This window comes from Magnolia sinica, chromosome 6, assembly GCF_029962835.1.
Source record: "Magnolia sinica isolate HGM2019 chromosome 6, MsV1, whole genome shotgun sequence".
NCBI classification, from domain to species: domain Eukaryota; kingdom Viridiplantae; phylum Streptophyta; class Magnoliopsida; order Magnoliales; family Magnoliaceae; genus Magnolia; species Magnolia sinica.
Genome location: NC_080578.1, coordinates 73,996,133 through 74,019,248, shown reverse-complemented (window position 1 = coordinate 74,019,248; position 23,116 = coordinate 73,996,133). Strand labels below are relative to the sequence as shown.

Genomic DNA, 23,116 nt, shown 5'->3' with positions numbered 1-23,116 from the left:
CCATATGACAGGGAAGTCCAGAACCTTTTCCTTTGTTGATATATTGTTATCAAGTTCATCGATCATTTTGGCAGATGGTACCTAGTTCAAAGTGTGTGGATTGGGTATTGGTCATCCAAGTTCAATTCTTTCCTCATCATTTATTCTCTATGTACCAAAATTTATTTTTATCCTTATGATTGTAAGTAAATCAAAAAATCACTTTAATTGCTCTATGACTTTTTATCCTTCACGCCATGTTTTCCAGGATCTAAAGACCAAGAAGAAGAGTGGTGCAGGACATGAACATAATAGGCTTACTATCTTGATCATGAAGTGATTGAAGCATTAACGCAAGACAACACCTCTCCTTACCAACTGGGAGATTTCAGAGTACGTGGACCTTCTTGATTCCATCTCTAAAGCTATGCCGGATCTATCCTCTCCTGACAAGCTCTTATGGTCCAGTGATAAAAGCAGCGTGTTTACGATCCGATCCTTTTACTCCCATCTCGCCTCCCCACATATCTCAGCGTCCCCCTCTGCTCCGTTCCCCCCCCCCCCCCCCCCCCCAAAAAATCATATGCTTCAGATGGCTAGCAGGTAAAAACAGAATTCTGACGGTAGATAACTTGAAGAAAAGGGGCATGCAAATTGTAAACATATGCCTCTGCTGCATGAAAGAAGAGGAAACAGTGGACCACCTCCTGATCCACTGCCCTTATGTTTCCCAAATTTGGGCCAAATTCTATTCTCGCTTCAATATCAGCTGGTGCAATCCGCTATCTTCCTGCAACCTCTTAATGGCTTGGCATGGGGTCAAGATAGGTAAAGCCAGAATGCGTCTTTGGAGGTTGGCAATCCTCGAAATCTGGTGGGCAGTCTGGGAGGAAAGAAATAATAGATGCTTCAGCGATAATTCCGCGTCAGTTCAAGTTGTCTGGTCCAGAGCTAAAAAGTTGATTTTTGAATGGGTGGGCATTGTAAATGGTTTGAAGGATTATGATATGTCGTTCTTAGGTTTCTAAGATTTCTGCTATCTCAGCAGATTTCTTTCTCCTTTTGTATCTTTCTCACTTTTTATATAATCCAGTTATCCTTTAAAAATTAAAAAATAATAATAATATAAAAAAAAAACACCTCTCCTTACAAATGGCATTGTCACCTCGATCATCCGTCCTTGAAGATTCTCAAAAGCATTATTCCTTCGGCATCACCTGTGTGGCTTTAGAATGCAAAGTGTGCAAGTTAAATAAGCATCATCGAGTCACTTTTCCACCACGTGTGGAAAAGCGTAGTGTAGGTCCATTCACTTTGGTTTATTTAGAAGTTTGGATACCTATTCAAGTGTTTAGTTTGTCAAGGTATAAATACTTTGTTACTTATGTTGATGATTTCTTAAGAATGATTTGTTTTTATTTAATGAAAGATAGATCTGAATTGTTCCTATTTTTAAGATCTTTCATATTGGAGTACAAAATCAATTTAACTACGAAGTATATGTATTTCATTCAAATAATGCTAAAGAGTATATATCCAATTCTTTTAGCTTGTATTTATCTAAAAAAGGTATGTTGCATCAAACATCATGTGCCCACACTCCACAGCAAAACAATGTTGCACAACAAAAAAAAATCATCCTTTGCTTGAAGTGACATGTACCTCGTTGATTCATATGAATGTTCCAATGAGTTTTTGGAGTAATGCAGTTTTTATAGCATGTTATCTAATTAATTGAATGCCCTCTATTATCTTTATGGGTGAGTCGCCTCATACAGTTTTGTTTCCAGGTGTTCCATTGTTCTCTTTGCCCTCTTAAGTTTTTTGGTGTGTATGCTTTGTTCATTAGTTGGAGGCGGGCCATAATAAATTGGAACCTAGAGCAGTTAAATGTATTTTTCTTAGGTATTCTAGAATACAAAGGAGTTACAGGTGTTACAATCCTCACCTTTGAAGGCAATGTATTTGTGCAAATGTTACCTTCTTTGAGGTCACTCCATTCTTCTCAAATGATGATGGATCTCTTAACTAAGAAGCTTCACCATCAGTGCATATGCCTATTCTTGTTGAAAAAGACACTATCCAATCGCCTCCTCCCATTGGTTCGATTCCTACTGTCCCTACACTCAAAAGCTACTCATGAAACCAGAGAGTGTTGCTAACCATGATGTGTCATCTCCCATATCTTCTTCCGAGCCTATTGATCCAGTCACTCCACCTAGATTTCCTTATTTGTCCAATATCATTATTTCTCTAAGGTAAGTGTAAATTGACCACCTTATCTCCAAATATGTTTCTTTTCAGTGTTTATCATCCACCTTCCATATATTTGCACTATCGTTGTCATTTCATTCTATTCCTAGGTCATACCAAGAAGCCATGTCACATAAGGAGTGGAAGTAAGCTATGGAAGAAGAAATGATTGCATTTCATCATATGACACTTGAGAGCTAACGAGTCTTCCTACCCGTAAACGTATTGTTGATTGTCAATGGGTGTATACCATTAAACTTCATCTTGATGGCACAATTGAACAATTGAAGACTCGCTTAGTTGCCAAGGGATATACTCGGACTCATGGCATCAACTATGACAAAACCTTCTCTACATTTGTCAAGCTTAATTCCATTCGTGTCATTCTCTCTATTGTTATCAATCATTCCCAGATAACTCCTCTTTCAACTCGATGTTAAAAATGTCTTTCTTCATGGTGATCTCACAAAGGAGGTCCATATGGAGCAACCAACTGAGTTTGTTGCTCAAGGGAGTCAAATAAGGTTTGTAAACTGAAAAATGCAATTTATGGGTTGAAGGAATCACCACATGCATGGTTTAATAAATTCAATAAGGTTGTGTTAGCCTATAGTTTTGTTCAAAGTCATGGCGATCCTTCTATCTTCATATAAAGAGGCGCCTCAAGTATGATTGTATTAGTTGTATATATAGATGACATAGTGGTTACAAGGAGTGATGGTAAAGGAATTGAGGATCTTAAGAGGTATTTTCAACTTCACTTCCCAGCAAAAGATTTGGGTCATCTCCAATATTTCCTTGGGTTAGAAGCTGACGGATCAAAACAAGGCATTAATCTATATCAACGGAAATATGTTTTGAATTTGCTCATAGAAACATGCTTTCTTGGTACTAAGCCAGTGGATACACCAATAAATCCAAATCACAAACTAGTTATTGAAGAGATATGGTTCATGACCCGGGAAGGTATAGAATACTAGTCAGAAAACTTATCTACCTAACAATCATTAGGCCAAATATATCATATGTTGAGTGTGGTAAGTCAGTTTATGAGTTCTCCTAGGGTGCCTCGCATAGATGCAGTTGTTTGAATTATGTGATATCTTGCAGGAGCACTAGGCTAGGGAATTTCATATAAAAGAAATAAACATCTTCAAGTTATAGGGTATTCTGATGTAGATTGGAGAAGCTCCTCAACTAACAGGCGATCTGCTAATGGGTACCGCACATTTGTCGAAGGAAATTTGGTCGCGTGGAAGAGTAAAAGGCAGTCTTGTAGCCCGATCAAGCATTGAAGCATAATATAGAGCAATGACTTATACCACTTGTGAGCTCATGTGGATCAAGAAACTGCTACAAGAAATAAATTTTGCAATGAGCCTACCAATGCACTACTTTTATGATATCAAGCATCCTCCCATATTGCAAATAATCCAATTTATCAGAGAAAACCAAGCACATTGAAGTCGACTATCATTTCATACATGAGAAGGTTTCTGGTGGTGAAATTCCTACACCGTGTGTTTGGTCTCAAGATCAACTTGCTGATGTGCTCACCAAATATCTTAGCCACAATCAGTCTACATATATTTATTTCAAGCTAGGCATCGACGATATATATGCTCCAGCTTGATGGGGAGTATTGATAACTATAGATGTGGGCCAAACTAGATGAATGAAATCGTACAGTGGTACAGCCCACCTAGTCTTGAGTTAGTCCTTATTTCTCTTTATTTAGTCAATTAGCTAAAATTAATATTAAAATGTAATATTACAAGTGAGGTGTAGTTTTGAGATTTTTGCTTTTTATGAATTAATATAAAAGAGAGAGCATGGGTGTGTAGCCCTGATCCATTGTCTCTCCATTCTCTTTCTCCATCTATTCTTCCTTCTCTTTTCTATTTCTTTTCACATCTACATAATTCTACAGTCTGCTCTACGATAAAATACCAAAGAATGCCTCGAGATCGAAAAGATACACATATTTACAACTGCATTTGTGAAATGTTGCCTTAGAAACAAGATTTTGTGTTTGGTAAAGGCATAAATGTAAAGAAGAAAAATAACATAAGACAAATTTGAAGCAGCTCAAAATATCCTAAAAGCGCCGAATAAGAACTCGTTTGGGGATGCATTCAAAAACCTCAAAGTAGCCAAAGAGATCGGTGCTTATGTTTGAAAATGATCTAATTTAAGGAGTATGGCCTACAAAATAGCAAGAAAAATAAAATGAAGCCAAGGAAGCATATCAATTGAGGCTAAAGTAGGAGGAAGCATTCTAGAGGCAGAAAGTATTCAGATCATTTATAGAAACAAACCTCCCTAAGGAGGAAAGCATGTGCAACAGAAACTACAGGGACTAGTTAACCATAAGCCCATGAAGATCCATCAAGAACCAATTAAAAGGAACTCGATCTCAACTAGAAGCTGGAAGTTTGGCACCTTATAAAGTGAAAGGACAAAGAAAACACTTTACATATACTTTTAGACGATAACATAATTCATAATCACTACATGAGTTACCACCACAGTAAACTATAATTTATTATATGCTCGTGGAATGACCAGAACAAAGTTCTGATGAAGCACAAATAGTAGTAGACAATGACTAATTTGTCCATGGTTGTCATAGACATACTCTATGGGGACTGTGAGATCATTCAAATTTTTAGCAGCTTCATCCAGATTTTTCTTCGCATTCTTCTCCTTATCTTTTGCTTGCATGTATTCCACCTTCTTCATATCATACTTAAGCCAAGGTAATTTCTTTTTCATTGAGTCAACCTGCAAGTGATAGGGTAACAGCATCAGAAATATTGTAAGAAAATAGAAGGAATATAAAATACAGAATTTTACAAAAAATACCTAACTAATATGGAATTTACATTCCGGTACCTTTTTCAAAAAAGTTGTCAAAAAGCTGCCTCATTAATCTACATAATTATGAATTCACTACCTTATGTTACATTTCTTTAATGGCCAGTTGGCAAGCATGCAAGCAAATGGCTGCTTGGGTGGGCCCCACCGTGATGTTTATGTAAAGTCCATCCCAACCACTAGGTGTGTCACCTCATGTTAGGCCAAGGGCCCAAAATCACCTCCATCCATGATTCAGATGGACCACATGATTGGAAACAATGTTCTGGGCAACAATCGCCCTCCAAACTGTTTCCATTCATATAGCCCACCTAAATCATGGATGGGCCTGATTTTTAGGCCAAGGCCTAAATTTAGGTGTGGCACCTAATGGTTGGAGTGATTTCATATAATCATCACAGTGGACCCTATAACAATCAAGGGTGGAAGTCTCTCTCTCCCAACTGTTTTCTTTGGCGTGGCCCACCTGAATCCCAAGTCAGCTTGATTTTTTGGCTCTGGGCCTAAACTAGGATTACACATCTAATGGTTGGAGTGGATTTCACATACAAATCAAGTCCCGACATCCCCAACTGTACAAAGAGATTATTTAGAAAAAACCGAATAGTATGGGACATCGCTCTTGATTTTGTCGGGGCCCACAGTGATGTTTATGTAAGATCCACTTCGATAATTAGATATTTAGTCACATATTAGGCCAAGAGACAAAAAAATAGGCTGACATGTGATTCTAGTGGGCCACACCAAAGGAAATTTTTGGGAGAGAGGTCCACCCTTGATTTTTTACAGGGCATGCCATGATAATTATATGAAATCTACTCCAACCATTAGATTCCACATAAAAATTTAGGCTTGTGGCCCAAAATCATACCCATCCATGATTCACTTCGGCTACACTAATGGAAATAGTTTAGAGAATGAGCATTGCCCTGTACCTTGTTGCCAATGTACATTGTTTCCAATCATATGGTCCACCTGAATCACAGATGAAGCTGCTTTTGGGGCCCTTGGCCTAACGTGGGGTGACAACATGACGCACCTGGTTGTTGGGGTGGATTTTACCTAAACATCATGGTGGGGCCCACCCAACCACCGACCCATTTGCTGGCACCATGGCCGTGACTGAAGGTAGTGGAATGATAATTATATCAATTAATGAGGTAGATTTTTTAAAACCTTCTTGAGAAAGGAACCGGAGTGTAAATTCTGTATTAATTAGATAGTTTTTCGTAAAATTCCCTATAAAACAGCCACATATTTGCCTTTTCCAGAAGCTTGTCCCTTTGACGAACACGCTCCACATCATTCTCTTGCTCTTCATTAAGAGCCTTCAGCTGATTCAAAGTATCTCGATTTTGTTTGACAGTCTACAAAAGAAAAACGGCCCAAAAATCTCACTTGAATTCTGGATATATCTGAAGAAACATCCCTAAAATGACTTTTGACTACTTAGAGAACTGTCAGCGAGACTGATGAGCAAACCAAAATTTATACCAGAGCAAACCGAAACTCACCACTTCAAGCTTCTTCAATTCAGAACTTTTATCAACAAGAGCACTATGTTGAACTGGGAGTTCAGGATCACCAACAGCCTTTTCAGTCTCTTCTAGAAGTTGTATAGGAGTTAGCTTAGCAAACTCACAGACCCGGTCTTGTGGCAAGAACTAGAAAAGAACGTAAAAATGAATTGACTATTATGGCCCGCTTTAAACTTTCAACAAACAGAATCTTTAACAACTAAGAACCACGGGCAATGACATGATTATATGAGTGAAGAATAAATTCCAGTGAAGCAGGAATACACATTGACAAATCACTCAACAAAAGATCCATAACTCACGAAAAGATTATGAACACAATAAACAAGTACAATGATGAACAGAAAAGTAATGAAAGTTTGTGAGTTGAAAGATTATCCTTTTCTAGTTGACTGCTGTAAAGTAGCTCCATTGAGGAATATTGTGCAGTCAGCATGTAATCATGTAGTCAAAATTAAAAAGTATAAAACTCAAGTAACTCGTTTGTTCCTCAGAGACCATAGACCAAATATAAGCAGAAAATGTTACCCTTGCTCTTCAGTTGAATGATAAAGACTGAAGAAAAGAGAATCAAAACTGTTCATTAACAACTGAATCAGAAGAGTTGAGACAGACTTTCTTTTTCTTTTTCTTTTTCTAGGTAACTCGAGTGAAAGTTGGATTAGTTGTGAGGCTGTGAAAAATATTTATGACTCAACTACCAAAAAAGGAACTTTTAATTCAAGTAAGAGGATTAGCAGTGAATTAAATAACTCTTCGCCAATAATTCTCTCTTTAGACAAAGAAACTATTAACCAACAAAGAAAATAAATGCATACATACATAAAATGCAGACATTGTTTCTATGGTGTGACCCACCTGATGAGTGGATGGGGCTTACTTTTGCATAAGTTGATCCTCATGGCTAATCATTGGAGGATTGGATGTTGCACACACATGATATGCTGGAAGTAATCTGCTGGGTGGATGGTAATTTATGGTCCAACCAGTTGGACTTGAGAACTTCTTGTGTGTGTGTGTATACACATATATGTATGCAGCGCGCACACACACACACACACACACACACACACACACACACACACACACATGGTGATAGAGAGAGAAGATCCCATGGTGTCAACACTCTAGGAAGTTCCCATGGTACTGAGAAAAATGGGCCTCACATTAATGTGTCACACATCCAACCCATCCATCAATTGCGCCCCCCGTTATTAGGCCCAGCACCAGAAAATCAGCCTGCTACAAACTTAGGTAGACAGGTTGGCCAACCACAGGGAACAGTAGAGAGAGGACGCCCACTATATATTTGTGCATGGGGCCCGCCATGCTGTTTATATGTCATCCAACCTGTTCATCATGTGCACCCCAGATGAATGAAGGGACAACCGAAAATACGCTATTCCAAAACTCAGATGGCCCATGCCACATGATTTTACATTGTTCACTGTGGTGTGGCCAACCTGAGTTTTGGATAAGGCTAAATTTGGGGGTGTCCCATTTTCATGTTGGGCCGCATCTGATGCACAGTTCAGATGCCACAATACACATCATAGTGGGGCCCACACACATTCGAGTGGATGTTACCAATGTTTTAAATATTGTTATTGCGTAATATATCGCACCCTTGGGATACAGATACATATCGGTTATCGCATGGGTTATATCAGTTGTATCGCGTAATGTATCGTTGTTGTTGGGAAACATGAGAACATTGGGAAATTGGTCGATTTTTTCAATGAAACTTCAGGGATTGTTGAAAAAGACATCAATACACACTTAGAAATCAAAACATTACAAATATATATATATATATATGCACATAATAGGGGTTTCCTTTGTATGGGGTCCTAATATATGCGTTTTTCAATTGAACCGATGCAAGTATATTAAAAGTCTATTCATATAATTTATAAATGTAAGAAGACATGTATGGAAACACAAGCAATACATTCAAAAGCAAAAGAAGAATCACTAGATCAGGTTACATACATGTTTAATTTTGTGTTTGGATACAAAGATTAAAACTAATTTGCAATCAATTGAGAAATTTCGATTTTTCTCAATTTTCCACAACTTGACCCATCTCCCCCAAATCTCGAAATCGAAGTTCCAAATCCATGATTTTTCATGGAAAACATGAAAAATCCATGATTTTTCATGTCATAGATTTGTAACAACTTGACACTAGTTTAACATGATTTACAACCAAAAAAAAAAAAGAAAAACATGTATCGGAAATCGAAAATGCTCACTGGATCGAATAGGTGGGATGTATCGGCACTACCTATGCGTTTCGTATCGCACAGGTGGGATACAAGATATAACATGAGATATGTCGGCTGATATCATCAATATTTAAAACATTGGATGTTACGTCAACAAAATGGGATCACCTGTTGCAAAATCAGCCTGATCCACTCATCAAGTGCACCCCACCTTTATTTTCTTATTATATCAGAGGTTAGACATTGATGTATGTGTGTTCAATGTATTACAGATATTGCATGGTACATGGTTTAACTGTTTTGACTTGCTATTGTGTGTACATTTTTACCACTGACAATACAAGAGAGATAAGAGCATATCTAGATAAATATGGAAATGCATACAATACACACACACACGTGTGCGCGCACACATATAATTAGTTGGGATAAGGCTCTGATGATGATGAAATATATATATATATATATATATATATGAGCATATCCAGATAACTTCATATAACACTACAATATGAAGTGTACAAACTATATTAAAAGACAATAAAATAGAACAAAACAAGTGTTTCCGATCCACATAATGGTCACAACATGGTCTCCCAAAACTGAACCCCACCACAAAGAGCATGTATATGGTAGAAACATATGAAAGTAAAACAAACAAGGTATCATGCCTATATTACCATTGGTTAACGACATGTGAATAGAAACCTGAGATACACGTTAGAGAATTTACTCATTAAAATAAATTGTTCACAAACTCACCTGAGTCAAGTTGTTGACTTGGATATTGAACCTTTTGATAACTTCCACTACATCTCGTTTTGACACTGCTTTGCCTACAATCAGCATATACAATAACCAAATACTTCTTCAGTCTGCATAGCAGATATATTTTCTTTTTTGGCAGTAGTAATTTCAAATTTTGAAGAGAGAAGCATGACCCAGAACTGCAGAAGTCAAAGGCCTCACAAACAAATTTAGAGCAAATGCAATCTCTTCTAGCAATATGGTTTAGCCAAACTATTCATGACCAAGTTTGACTCCGTCTGTAGAGGAATCAATTATATGAAACCCGAAAGAGGTAGAACATCTCATCAAAGATATGATTGACACAAAGGACAGAAAGAGGCATGGTTGATCGACCTGCAAGGCTGCAGTATGGAAAAATGGTCCAACCATGCAATAGGAAGCAGCATAGCACAACAAAAGGGTCAACTCAAAAATTATTTAAAAGTAGAGCTTTCCCTACTGCAATAGTTGCGTCCTTTAAGCATGCCCCTGATAGAATCAAATAGTGTGCTATTCAAAACATAGGTAAGATCACAAGCAACTCACCATTGCTCCCCTGCTGCTACAATCAAATTCACTGAAGGGTAGAGATGCTAGACAGTGAGGATTTGCTGATTAAAAGGCATTCCCTTTGAAAGAAGGCAAGATCACAACCCTCATTACCAATTCAACCAAACCACACACTATCACCTCCCTACTATATATCCCCATACTTCAAAAGACTATTGCCGATCCCATTCAAGAATCTTCGCAAGGTAGGGAATAAAAGGTACAGCCAACATGATAGGCATCATGAACAACAGAATTTTTTCATTGGTATCATAGACTAAGGAAATTCAATCAACTATGAACATCGTTTACTGATTTGATCTGTTTTGATTGTAGAAACATAGTGATGATTGAAGAAATATGCAAACTCAAACTGACAAAAGTGTGGCAGTCATTGACACACTCAAACTCAAATTTGAAAAAATCCATTCGGCTGATTGGGTAATGTGGCAATCATTGAGCCAAAGAGGCAGCTGCTGGATAAGTCTGTTTCCCATTGTAAGGCAACCTTGAACACGCATCTGGCCAATCTGCGCAGGTAAATATTGAGGCACATGTCAAGCAGTTTTCAAACCCTGGTTTTCCACCTTTCCCTCCGGCCGGCAGTTTCAACCCTGCAATAGCATTGTCCTTCGATGGAGGTTGGAATAGCTCTAGAGATGTTGTCAGTGCAAGCCCAGGCAATGGATCTGCAGAACCATCTCACTCTCCCAGTGGATCTGAGTTCAGCAGGGGCCATAGTTCTTAGAAAGGAGTTAACAACTGGGTCAATTATCCAAACAAGCAATGATGTAGCCAACCCCTAAGGCTTATATGATAATAATGATCGATGATGTTTCAGATTCACATAGTTCAGATACAGGGAGTCAAGAGCAGAGGCTGGAGAGGGATCCCAGCTTAGAGGGGACTGGGGAGGGTATGATCAGATTTGATCCAGCTAGACAGATGAGGCAGAGGCAGGAGAAGTGCTGCTCTCTGTCTGCCAATTGTTGACTTCTGGGGTAGGCTGGCAGGAGAGGAGGTATTGCCATGGGTGAAGAAAAAGATGATGAAGCAGTCCAAGACATTAGGAGTCCACATTTCAGGTGAGGAGAATAATCTCAAGAAACTTCTGGCTCAATTGGAAGAGAACGAAAAAGCAGCTAAAGCAGCAAACCCAGGAAAGCTCTCAATTCGGAAAAACAAAAATACAAGGGGATTACAGAATTTAATCTCATCGGTGAATTAGGATAATAGGGGTGGGAAGTGTTGTCAAAAACCTACGATTCACGATTCATGATTTACTAGAGCGAAGTTAGCAATGTGGAAGGAAATATCTGTCATTTGGTGGGAGAATCACTTTGATTAAGGCGGTGCCTACGAGCATGCCACTCTACCTTCTTCTCTATTCAAGTGACCTACAAAAGTGGTGAAAGAAATAAAAGGCACACAGAAGAAATTCTGATGGGACAACAAAGAAGACAGTCCAAAAATACACGTAGTCATGTAGTCTGACGTCTACAAGCCTGTTAAAGAGGGGCTCTAGGTTTGAGACCCGCTAGAGAGGTTAATGAAGCATTATTGGCAAAATGGTGGTGGCATGTAAGGGTTCTCTTGCCTAAGTATGTCAATAATGGGTGGGATGTGAAGCCAACAGGTGATGATAGGGAAGCCTCCAGCATGTGGAGGCGATCTTGGTAATTCGACATATTTCCAAATGAATCATATAGAGTGGGTCGTAATAGCAACATTTGCTTTTGGAAATATTGTTACCGCAACAAGTTACCCTTGATGAATGTTTACAGCAACTTGTACAGGATTGCGTCGAGAAAGGGAACCCTCGTGGAGCAGTTTTGTGGGAGAGGCCCAAGCGGTTAATCGTGGACACCGACATTCAGACGCAATCATTGTTCAAAATATCAGTGATATTGTCAATCATATGGCCGATATTACCAGTATTGCTAGGTCAACAATAATGAAACTACAGGAAGTATAAATACTTTCAATAATATCAGTAATACTTGGCAATATTATTTATCGATATCAGCGATGCTTTGAAAAGAATCCCTTGTAAAAATTTCCTAGTATCAGCAATACCATCGATAATATTCCCCGGTACCAGGAAAACATCCGTAAATAGGTGAAAATTAACAGAAAATTGGAAAAAAAAATTCAAAAACCCCCAAGAACCTCCATTTTTAAGTTTTTTCTTTTTTTTTGGAATTTTGTTCCTTAGGTGATTTCGATCACTATTGATTTTTATTGAATAAAAGTTTGGATTTGGGGAAAAATCTCGACTTGAAAAGAGGATAGGCCAAAACTCAAAGGTGATGAAAAATCAACAGAAACATTTTTTTTTCAAATGTTGACATGGATTGCAATGGAAATCCATGTCTATGCATGATTCTCATGCATTGACATGGATTTGAGATGAAAAATAATAATAAATGGGGCAAATACGGAAAATTCTAATTTTTTTCATTTTTATTGAAAAATGTGTTCTTCACTATTAATTAATTTGGAAATATTATATACTAATGAGTGTTGGCCAATCGATTGATTGGTTACTAATTTTATTTATTTATTTCTATTTATTTTTTTAACAACGCGTGGTTAGGCCTCTATAAAATGGCAACTAATATTTACTTCTTTATCATATTTTATTCCTCCATGTGTAAACATGTGTCTTTTAACATCTCTTGAAGTTTCATTAAAAAATTCTACCCTTTCCCAACGTTTCCCCAAAGTTTTCCTCAGATAGTCAATTTTTCCAAGTGTTGGCGACAATATCGGCGATATTGATACATGCTTCTGTTATACTTGGTCATCGATACATGTAACAAGACCAATACTCTGAACATTGGACACAATATTAAGGAATGTGAAATAGTGCAGTTGGCGAGCCTGCTGTCTTAATTGGAAGGGGTCTACAAAATGCCAAGAGGGAAGGTACAAGAATGTGGATTCACAAGCCATCTGGGAGGTTCTCATGCGAGTCTTTTATTTGGTCTAGTGAAGAGGAGAATAGAAGATTAGTGGAGTGGGCAACAGCAATTTGGTCAAGAGAGGCTCCTCACAAGGTAAAAACATTCTATTGGTTAACCTACTTAAATAGAATTGTCATGTTGGATTTAACATGAAAAGGGTGGGGGTTTTTTCCTTACCCGGTAGATGCATGATGTGTACACAACAGAAGAGACTGAGGACCATCTAATATGCATTGCCCGTTCCCAAATCAAGCTTGGAATGCCATCGTAGTGTAGTTGGAGTCAAGTGGGAAATCCCAAGATTGATTGTAGAGCCATTGCCTTCTTGGAGGACCAGGATTTGGGGTCAAGCAGTTCGCATCCTCTGGGAAGAAATAATGAAGACCGTTATTTGGTCAAACGGACTTGAGTGAAATGCAAGCATTTTCAAGGGAAAAGATAGGACCATAAAAGCAGTTTTAAACTCAACATGGAAATTATCTTTCGAGTGGAATAAGAGAAATTGGGCGTTACTAGGTGTGAAGCAGTATTGGATTTCAGCCAGTTAGTAGGGTTTGTTTGTGAAGCCTGTGTACTTTGAGTAGAAAAGGGATATAAGATTCTAGAAAGAGATTTAGAAGAATAGTGGGAAAAAAAAAAACAAGAAGAAAAGAAGAAGATTACAGGAGAAAATGTTAGGGCTCTATTCAGCCCCCCTCTTATTTAAAAGTAACTATTGAAATTTATTATAAGCCCTTTTTTTAGATAACAGCAATTTATTAGAAAACCCACCGAAAGATATGAAAAGAATACAACGCAACAATTACATGCAAAACTAGAAGAAAAAAGAAGCAGCCTTAGCTGCATAAACATGAGGAACCCAACCCATAACAAGACCTATAATTATCAACCTCCTGTTTCTGAAACTTCGCTCATTTCGCGCCTTCCAAATAGCCAAAATGGGGAGCCTCCAGAGAACTTTGCTAGCTTTCCCAATTCCGCCTCTATGCTAGCCCAAAGAAAAACCTCCATAGACACTGAGATTACCCAAACCATGTGAAACTCAACAAGAAAGAAAAAAAACTCCACACTTTTCGAGCACGTGAGCAATGAATAAAAAAGTGGTCAATGGACTTTGCATCCTCCATGCACATCAAGCATATGTTGGGAAGAATAAGAGATCTCTGTTGAAGATTATCAATAGTCAGAACTCTCTTTCTTCCGACCAACCATACGAACACTGTAACTCGAGGAGGGGCTCCGTAGTGCCAATGGTGGAACGGATGTGTGGGACCGGTGTTGCTACTGAAATCAGATAAAAATCTGATGAATGAACAAACTAAGAAATTTCGAGATCGATACCATTTCCAAATCATCGACTTCTCCGTCTGAGAAGAAGGTGCGGTGCGCTTGAGACACTCATCAAACCAATAAACTCTACGACCTCATCATCTGTCAGATTCCTACAGCAAGGAGGGCTCCAAACGACAGCATCAAGAAACTGAAACAAAGCAATCCAAAGCAAGAAAGGGTACCCTAGGAAAGACATCATGAAGCGCCCTTTCACCACACTAAACATCCACCCAAAAGCAAATACGGTTCCCGTTCTCAAGAGCGAACGCAATCCCTCTACCGGCTAAATAGTCCGTCGACGGGATTGCTTTTCATATGCTATAGGCGAGGTAAAGAGAAACTCTTCACAAACCAACCTCCCTCTTGAAATCCATACTGCTAACAATGATCTCCTTTTTGGCTTCCGAGTTAGGAAGCTCGTTTTTCTTTCTCATTCCTAAGCAAGAAGGTGCAGATTGTTTAAAGCAGTTTCATCCTGTAAGTCTGCTTAGCAACCCTTATTAAATCATAGCGAAAGTTCTCAGCCAGAGAATGAGATTGGTCCTCCCTAAGGTGATTTCTCCCTACCAAAGTGCCTTTATTTCTGGTAGACAAACTCTGAATGGAACCTTAATGACGCATGAGGGAATCGATGAACAAAGATTTCGGCAGTTCCTTAAGACGCACCCCTCTAATCCTATATTTCTAGCCTAATCTCTCTTCCTACCCTTACTAACTGAGATCTAGTGCCCATCCCCTTCCCTGTCGAGACCCGCCGCTTCTTCCGGCCCCACAATAGCCATCTCTTTAACCTTGGACAGATACCTCTCTCCTTACCACCCTGCTTCTCCTCGACCCTTTACTTCTAGAAGAAACACCTACACAACTTTTACCCAGCTTTGAGCTAGTCCCCTTGGACTAGGAAGTTCTTTGTCCTCCCATGATTCCAGCTTAACCAATATCTTCTCTCTCGATCGTTCTCATATGCTCGACTCCGATCTCTAAAGGAATGTTGGACACTTCCTCTCATCATGCCCCTTAAAACATCTCTAGAGAATCTTCGCAAGCCTGCCCTTGAATTCTTCCTAAAATCACACCCCCAAACCCCCCCTTGACCCTTCGCATGAATTTTGTCTACCACCAGCTCTCAATCTCTCTTTAAAATCGCTTCTCAAACCAACTAGTTGATCTCTGTTGAAATCGCCTCGAGATACTCCTCAAGCATACATCATCTATTTGGATGCTCTTAGAGTAGAGCATGATGTGAGGCATCCAGGTCTTCTTGGAGGTAAATCATAAGTGATGCAAGACGAATGGCCTAAACTAGGATGATGCAATTCAATTAATTACTGGATTACCAGAGTGAATCAAAGCATAAAATAAAGCCAATCTACCACAAATTTAGAGACATCAAATATTCAATTAAGCTCAAGTTCAAGACCACATCACAATCCTGCAAAATAGATCCTTAAGGCTATTGATTGAACATGGCCCAATGGAGGGTAGAACTACTATCTAGCATAGGATTCATTCCAGATTCGAAGATTCACTTGCGCCTTGCTAGGGTTTGAGTGGATTAGGGTTTGGGTTTGGAAATCAAGAAATTGGAAATTTAGCGTTTTATAAAAGGCTAGGGTTAGGGTAGAGTGTTATAAAATAAAGAAGAAGAGAGAAGATCAATGGGGGGAAGGTCGTTCGGCTGTACGGACAGGTTCGTGCAGTGTACGGGCACGTCCATACAGTTAGGGTTGTCAAGGAGTTAGGCCTGGGGTAGGTCTCGGCCCGGATTTTGAACTGTTTCAGGCCAGGCCTATTCAAAAATCTAATTTTTCAAGCCCGAGCATGGCCCATTGACACCCCTACATACAATCATACAGACGGTGTGGTGGGGCTATGTTAGTTTGGCCGGTGATGAATTAGGTTGATGATGGAGTTAGGGTTTGAGAAAGAAGAGAACAATATATATTCAATGGAAAAAGAGGGTTTGAGAGAGAAGAAAGAAATACCTTGATAGGAATAAGAAAGGTAACTTGGAATCACTCCAATGGCTTCACACCAAATTCCATTCACATAAAGTTTTCTTGCTCAAAAGATGCAATGTAGAGAAATTTCATTCAATATGTCCACCATCTTAAGTCTCAAGTCTCAAACAGGTAAATATGAGAAAACCTAAGCAAACACTAAGTCTATAACTATTCTTGACTGTCCGAATCTATTAATGATCACGATCATCACATAAATCTCTAATAACCTAAAATAAAACTAAAAAATAAAGCAGAAATAAAGATGTGCCACAAGGCACAAGAATGGTCTCTAACGTACAACAGGTACGTCCACACGTCCACACATGATCAACGGCCTGGATGAATGTGGTCCAATGTGTCCATGGCTCGAATGTGCATACTAGAGTGACCGTACACCTAAACTCGAGTCTCTTAACATATCCAACAGTCCGGATCACCAAACTGATGTGTCCAAGATATCCAATGGCATGGTCTAACGTTTGTAACGTCCAAATGTGGTCCAAGTCAGGCTAGATGACATCCAAACAATCCAAAGATGTATCGATCAATTCCAAATAAGCATCCCGCATGCATCTACCCAGTGAGGGGTCTTAAAAAATGCACAACCATGCATTTGGGGTCTTAAATGCAGCTAAGAACTCGAATTAGGTCCATTGGGCCCCTATGTAATGATCATCCAATCATAATGAAGCTAGGGCTGGGGCTTCAGCTTCCTCCTCCTCTGATAAACTCGTGTAGGTGCTCAGATGCCCTCATCAATAAGCCTTGAGGCATGTGGATTAAACCACCTAAAGTGCCTTGCTAGCTTGCTTCATTTCATTTTAAAATATGAAAATAACAGGGGGAAATGTAAATTAAGAATACATGGTAAAGCTTATATAAAAATAATGGTACACATGAATAACCAAAATATAAATGCTAAAACAATTATAAAACATGATATTGACTAGAAATTGATAACCAAACTATGAATAACCATCAAAAAGAAAAAGTTCTAAAAGCGTAGTATTACTAAAAATTAAGCAATTAGGAAGAAAATTTAAAGTGTGCGTGTGTATATATATATATGGGGCTCAATCCTCCATGCTATTAAAAGCAACTCGAAAATGTCATATTCAATGCCTTCCTCAAGCATTGCTTTCATGGTGATAGATAGACAAAAAGGTAAATATAGAAAGAAAAACATTTTCTTCTACAATTTCCACCCTTGAAAGAACACTTTGAGAGATGTCCACTTAACAAAATGTGTAACTTGTACTAGACGTGTACGCCCCCCATATACTTCACTATTTGAGGCTTACATACATGAGGCCTGGAGGTTTATGCCTCAAGTCATTCTCGAAAAGCTTCACTGTATAAGCCTCCCACGCCTAATAAAAAATTGGTTGTGCCATATGGCGCTAGGATTGAAGGATCCTGGGATCATAGGTGGCGTAGCGTACACTAAAGCCATCTGTCAAAGTTTTTAATGATTTTAATATCATTGGGCAAAAAAAAAAAAATGTTGCTATTCAAATGATAGGTGATTTTAATATCATCTATCAAAGTTTGTTACTCGGCCCCTTCGTACAGGACATCCAACATGAAATCAAATGCTTTGCCTCAAATGGAGTTAAGCTTTCAAAACTTTCATTCCACAGTTGCACCATTGTATTAACATTTCGATGTATTTTAATTCGTAGTTGGTTTCATTAACCTCTTCAGCCTTTTCTTAATAAACATGCTGCAACGTAAAGCAGCCAGTAATATAAATAACTAACTCACACATTGAAAGAACCATAAAAAGGCATACAAGATAGATGCATTGCTTTTTCTTCTTTCTTTTTTTCTTTTTTTTTTTAGATAGATGCATTGCTTTTATAAAGGCTTGTTCAGTGGAAATAGATGACAATAAAATCCAACACAACTCTTACCTATAATTTTTCTTTTTCTTTTTCTTTTTTTTTTTTTTTTGAATCTTCAAGTCAGACTAGAAATTTGAAAAAAAAAAAAAAACCCTCAAAACATTGGGTGGAGTTCTTTTTTTCCTACTGAGTGTCATGATCACCACTTATTGTGATAAATCACAATAAAGTGGGGCACCCAAACACCACATACAGTAAAATGGCAAGTCAACATTGAGGACACGTCAAGAGAGAGGAAACAGAACAAAATCTTCTTGTTATTCCATACCATTAACCAGCCACTCAGACTTGTTATTCTTGTCAATCTTCCGCGTGATACAGATCTTTTCCTCAGCGGTATCACCCCTCAATGAAATTTTTATATACCCAGACACCTCTCCCCGCTTCACATACGCCCCAACACTCGAAGCCCTTCCAAGCAGCTGTACATTAAAACCCATCAACAAAGCTATATGAACAAGTGCAAACACAGCAGGTTGTTTTAAAATAGAATTAGCAAAAAAGAAAAGGGGCTGCTTGGATGGTGCAGATATTTCAAACTTGAAAACCAAAAGAGGCCGCTCCGCCTCAAATCATGAAAGGCATTGTTTCCAATCCTACTAGACATAATGCCACCCATTCAGCTCAGGTTTTCAAACCCCGCCCAAACGTATCCAAAATTCCTAAAAATGCCGATGCCGTGGAGTGGGCCCATCCGAACCTGCGGCTCTCCGGCGAGGCCAAGGGCTATGGCGCAGACAAGAGAACTCTTCCCGGATCCGTTGGGTCCGATGACGAGGTTGAGGCGCGGGCCCGGCTTGCTTTTCAGGTAGTGGTAGGTCATGAAATTGCCGAGCTCTATCTCGATTATGTTTCCAGGCAAGTATCCGTCTTCACCTCTGGAGTATGCATAAATACGTCAGTGAGAATTAACAGCTGAGATGTGCCGGAATGGAGGATGGATAGTAAGAAATCAAAGATGAACGGTCGTGATCTCACGTGCTGAAGTAGTGAGAAGTAGCCGTACGTACCTTTCGACGAGCTTGCGGCGTTTGGAGGAACGTTCAGCCATGGCTGAGAGCGTGCTGGGATATGCCTAACGGGGAAGGACAGAGAATTTAGGGCGTCTGAGAAACCATGGAAAGAGTGATTGTGAGAGATTGAGGGCGCGGAGAAGAAAAGGCGCCAAACGATGACCGTACGGATAGTGATTTGATAGTCCGGCTACGTATGCCGCTTGATACGCCGTCACTCAGGAATTGTCACGTGGCATGCCTTTGCCTTAAACGGACGCGGATGGGGTACAACCCCGCCCGTCCCTAGCTACGGACAGGGGCTCTGAGGAGCCACGTTGATGTATGGGTTTTATCCACACCGTGCATCCATTTTTACATATCATTTTATAATAAGATCCATAAAATGAGGCAATTCAATTACTCAAGTGGAACACACTGTTGTGATTAAACTCCTTCGGTTGAAAACTTTTTGAACGCCATGAAAGTTTTGGATCGAGTTGATATTCTTGTTTACCCTCCGTCGAGGTTTATACGACCTTATGAACAGGTTGGATGGATGGCAATTAACAATCACCGTGGGCGATGGGAAAGTTTGAACGGTGGATGTGGTGTGGTTCACTCGAGTCAATTTATTTTCGGGCTTCTATCTAAAATGGGACGCGGATTAGATACTGACAGGTTTTTGTCTTTTTGTTTTAGAGAAAATGACCACGGTAGACAAAACCTTTTACCCAACGGTTTCTATGAAAGAAGACAAACTTAAGTTACCAAGTTAGACTAGCACGTGCGGACAGCGACTTTGAGGACCAAACTACCCCTCCTTTTTACTACCATTGCTTTTCCTCTCCCTCACCTTCCTCTTTCCATTTTCAAAAAAAGAATGACAAAAACTCCTGCACCGTTGCTTTTCCTCTCCCTTTCAACTGTTTGTTTTTTCTCTCTCTCCTTTTTACTGTTGTTTTTCCTCTCCCTTTCCACTACTGCTTCACTACCATTGCTTTCACCTCCTTTCCTCACCCGTTAGAAAGACAAAAAAAACACCCTTTTTGTGGCCCCCCTTATCAACATTTTGTCTTCTTTTGAAAATGGTCGGTCCAATGAAGAAAGCACGCACCACAGGTATATTTCAAACTCAGTTGAGCCCACATTGAATGTATTTAATATAGGAAACGGATTGGCTACTCCCCCTAACACCAGCCCCGTGGCTGGTGGTCGGTGATCCGTTGGCCCCACCATTATGTACATGGCTGCTGGTCGGTGCTCTGTGGGCCCCACCATGATATATGTGTTTCATCCATTCCGTTCATCCATTTTTAAAGTTCATCCAGGGCTTTATCCTAAAAATAAGAGGGATATAAATCTTAGATATACCACAATACAGGAAAACAATAGTGATTGGATATCCATCATTTAAATCGTCCTAAGGCCCACTGTACTCTTTACCTGAAATCCAATCTGTTTATTACGTCATAAAGACCCAGATGAAGGGTAAAAACAAAGATCATCTTGATCCAATACTTTTATGGCCACCAAAAAGTTTTTAATGGTTGATGTTCATTAAACACTGTTTCCTGTAATGTAGTTCAATTGAGATCAGGATATACCTCATTTTTTGTATAATATCGTAAAATGATATATAAAAATAGATGGACGGCATGGTTGAAACACATACATCATGATGGGGCCCACAGAGCACCGAACACCAGCCATTGGCTGGTGGCATGGGGAGTGGCTAATCCGTTTCATGTAGTATATCCATGCCATCCATCCGTTTTTCTATTTAATTTAAAGGGTTGAGCCTGAAATTGAAGCATATGAAAATATGAAGTGGATCATACCTCGAGAAACAGTGAGCATAATGATTTTCTAGTTTGCCCCGCTAATTTTCTAGTTTGATCCACTCAATTTCATATTTGCTGGAAGTGCATAGGTGGATGTATAACATACTTTGTAATTTTGGTAGATGATGAAATGATCATCTTTATACTTTGTCCCATTGTATTTTCAGTTTATCTCGCTCAATTTCCAGATTAGCCCGCTCAATTTCCAGTTTGGCCCGCTCAATTTCATTTCCAGCTTGGCCCGCTCAATTTCCAGTTTGGCCCGTAGTATATCCTCGATGTCCATCCATTCTTCCATCTAATTTAAGCGGTTTAACCCCAAATTGAAGCATATCAAAAGATCAAGTGGATGATACCACGTAAACAGTGGGCATAATGATTTCCACCATTGAAACCGTAGTGGGCCCAACAGTGATGTTTGTTTGTTATCACATCTTTCTTTTTTAAAAATTATGTGAATGAATCGCTTCGAATATAGAATAAGTAGCCTAACGTACTTTTTTATTGTCTATATAAATTGGCCTACGTAATCACTATTTGTGAAAAAAAAAAAGAGTATATTCTTTAGCACACATATAAATACCATGATCAAGTATACCTTTCAAATGATGCAAAATCTTTTTCCCTACTTGTAAATGAATCTAACTTAAAAATTTCATGTGGTAGTTAAGTAATTCCACAATATACAAGATGTTTAGGCTAGTATGAGTTAAGTATTTAAAACTTCTAATCAACAACTTGAAACCCTTAAGGATCTATTAGATTGTTTTTCTTGTCGTTGCTCAATTTCAACGTAATTTCCATCAGTATGCACACTATTTTAGAATTTTTCATCTCAATGATTTTTAGAGTTTCATGAATATACGTGTTCTTAAATGTAAAAATTACATCATATATTTAATTTATCCTGATTCAAGATAATACGCCATAAGACCCATATTTGTTATTTCAAATTTACGAAGTAGCCTTTATAAACTCATCAACCATAACACTATCATTGTCTGTGAATATTAGATCACCAATGTATAAGGATGTCAATAATACATCACCATGTTCATTGTATTAACATGGATAACATGCTCATTAGGATAACTTATTTGTTTGTTATCAAACATATTCATAAGATCATAGATACATTGTTTTCAATTATGTCTGATTTTGTCCACTATGTTTATCTTATGAATTTTATGTTTGATATGTTTTTCAATTAATCTCTGCAGGCGACGAATATTCTGCTGTAATCTCCAACCCAACATCTAGGTGTACACTAACATGGTGGTTTGACAAGGTGAAGGGTGGAGTAGAGAAGCACGATAGTCAGCTAAATCTGTTTAGGTAATCCCTTTTCTCGTTTCTATTACATATTACATCATTTAGATTTATAGGGGTTCTATTTCACCTTCTTCTTGTAAGATACAAAGGTGATCTAGTATTTGAGATTAGGGGGAGACAATTACAGTTTACCAAGATGGACTTCGCCCTTATTACCGGTCTTAAGACTGGAGATTTTACTGTACCAAATATTTCTTGCACTACGAGTACATTTAGAGACAAATACTTTAAAGAATATCCAGTATTAAAGAAGCACCTAATGGACGTGTTTGACAGATTAGTTGACACCGATAAGCATGAAGACGTCGTGGAGGTTGCCCTACTTCTAGTTGTGGAGTACTTTCTTAGGGGAAACGAACCGAAAACCAGATGTAACATGGATTATATTCATCTGGTGGACTCGCTAGATGATTTCTATAGGTATCCCTGGGGTAGTTTGGGATACAATACAATTTAAGAGGGAGAATGACTTGTTTTTTAAGAAGAAGGAAAAGTTAGCGAATGAGAGGGAGGAGTTTAATAAGGAGAAG

At 38.7% G+C, this 23,116-nt stretch overlaps 1 protein-coding gene across 6 annotated transcripts in view; it reads right to left on the bottom strand.

The window, feature by feature from the left end:
- The window catches only part of LOC131248881 (structural maintenance of chromosomes protein 5), a 111,802-nt gene extending 92,204 nt beyond the window's left edge, over positions 1-19,598 (bottom strand). For 3 of the 6 annotated variants that reach the window (XR_009172521.1, XR_009172522.1, XR_009172520.1), the window contains exons 1-7: positions 19,429-19,597; positions 19,119-19,296; positions 18,687-18,840; positions 9,638-9,711; positions 6,624-6,773; positions 6,372-6,476; positions 4,871-5,016 (exon numbers count right to left, since the gene is read on the bottom strand). Coding sequence is in view for 2 of the 6 variants with exons in the window: in XM_058249382.1 (XP_058105365.1) it covers positions 4,871-5,016; positions 6,372-6,476; positions 6,624-6,773; positions 9,638-9,711; positions 18,687-18,840; positions 19,119-19,296; positions 19,429-19,469 (848 nt within the window). In the remaining 4 variants the exon portion in view is untranslated. Of the gene's footprint in view, positions 1-4,870; positions 5,017-6,371; positions 6,477-6,623; positions 6,774-9,637; positions 9,712-18,686; positions 18,841-19,118; positions 19,297-19,428 lie in introns of all 6 variants that reach the window. The other 3 variants (XM_058249382.1, XM_058249384.1, XR_009172523.1) reach the window with 2 other exon arrangements.
- Positions 19,599-23,116: the final 3,518 nt, after the last annotated feature.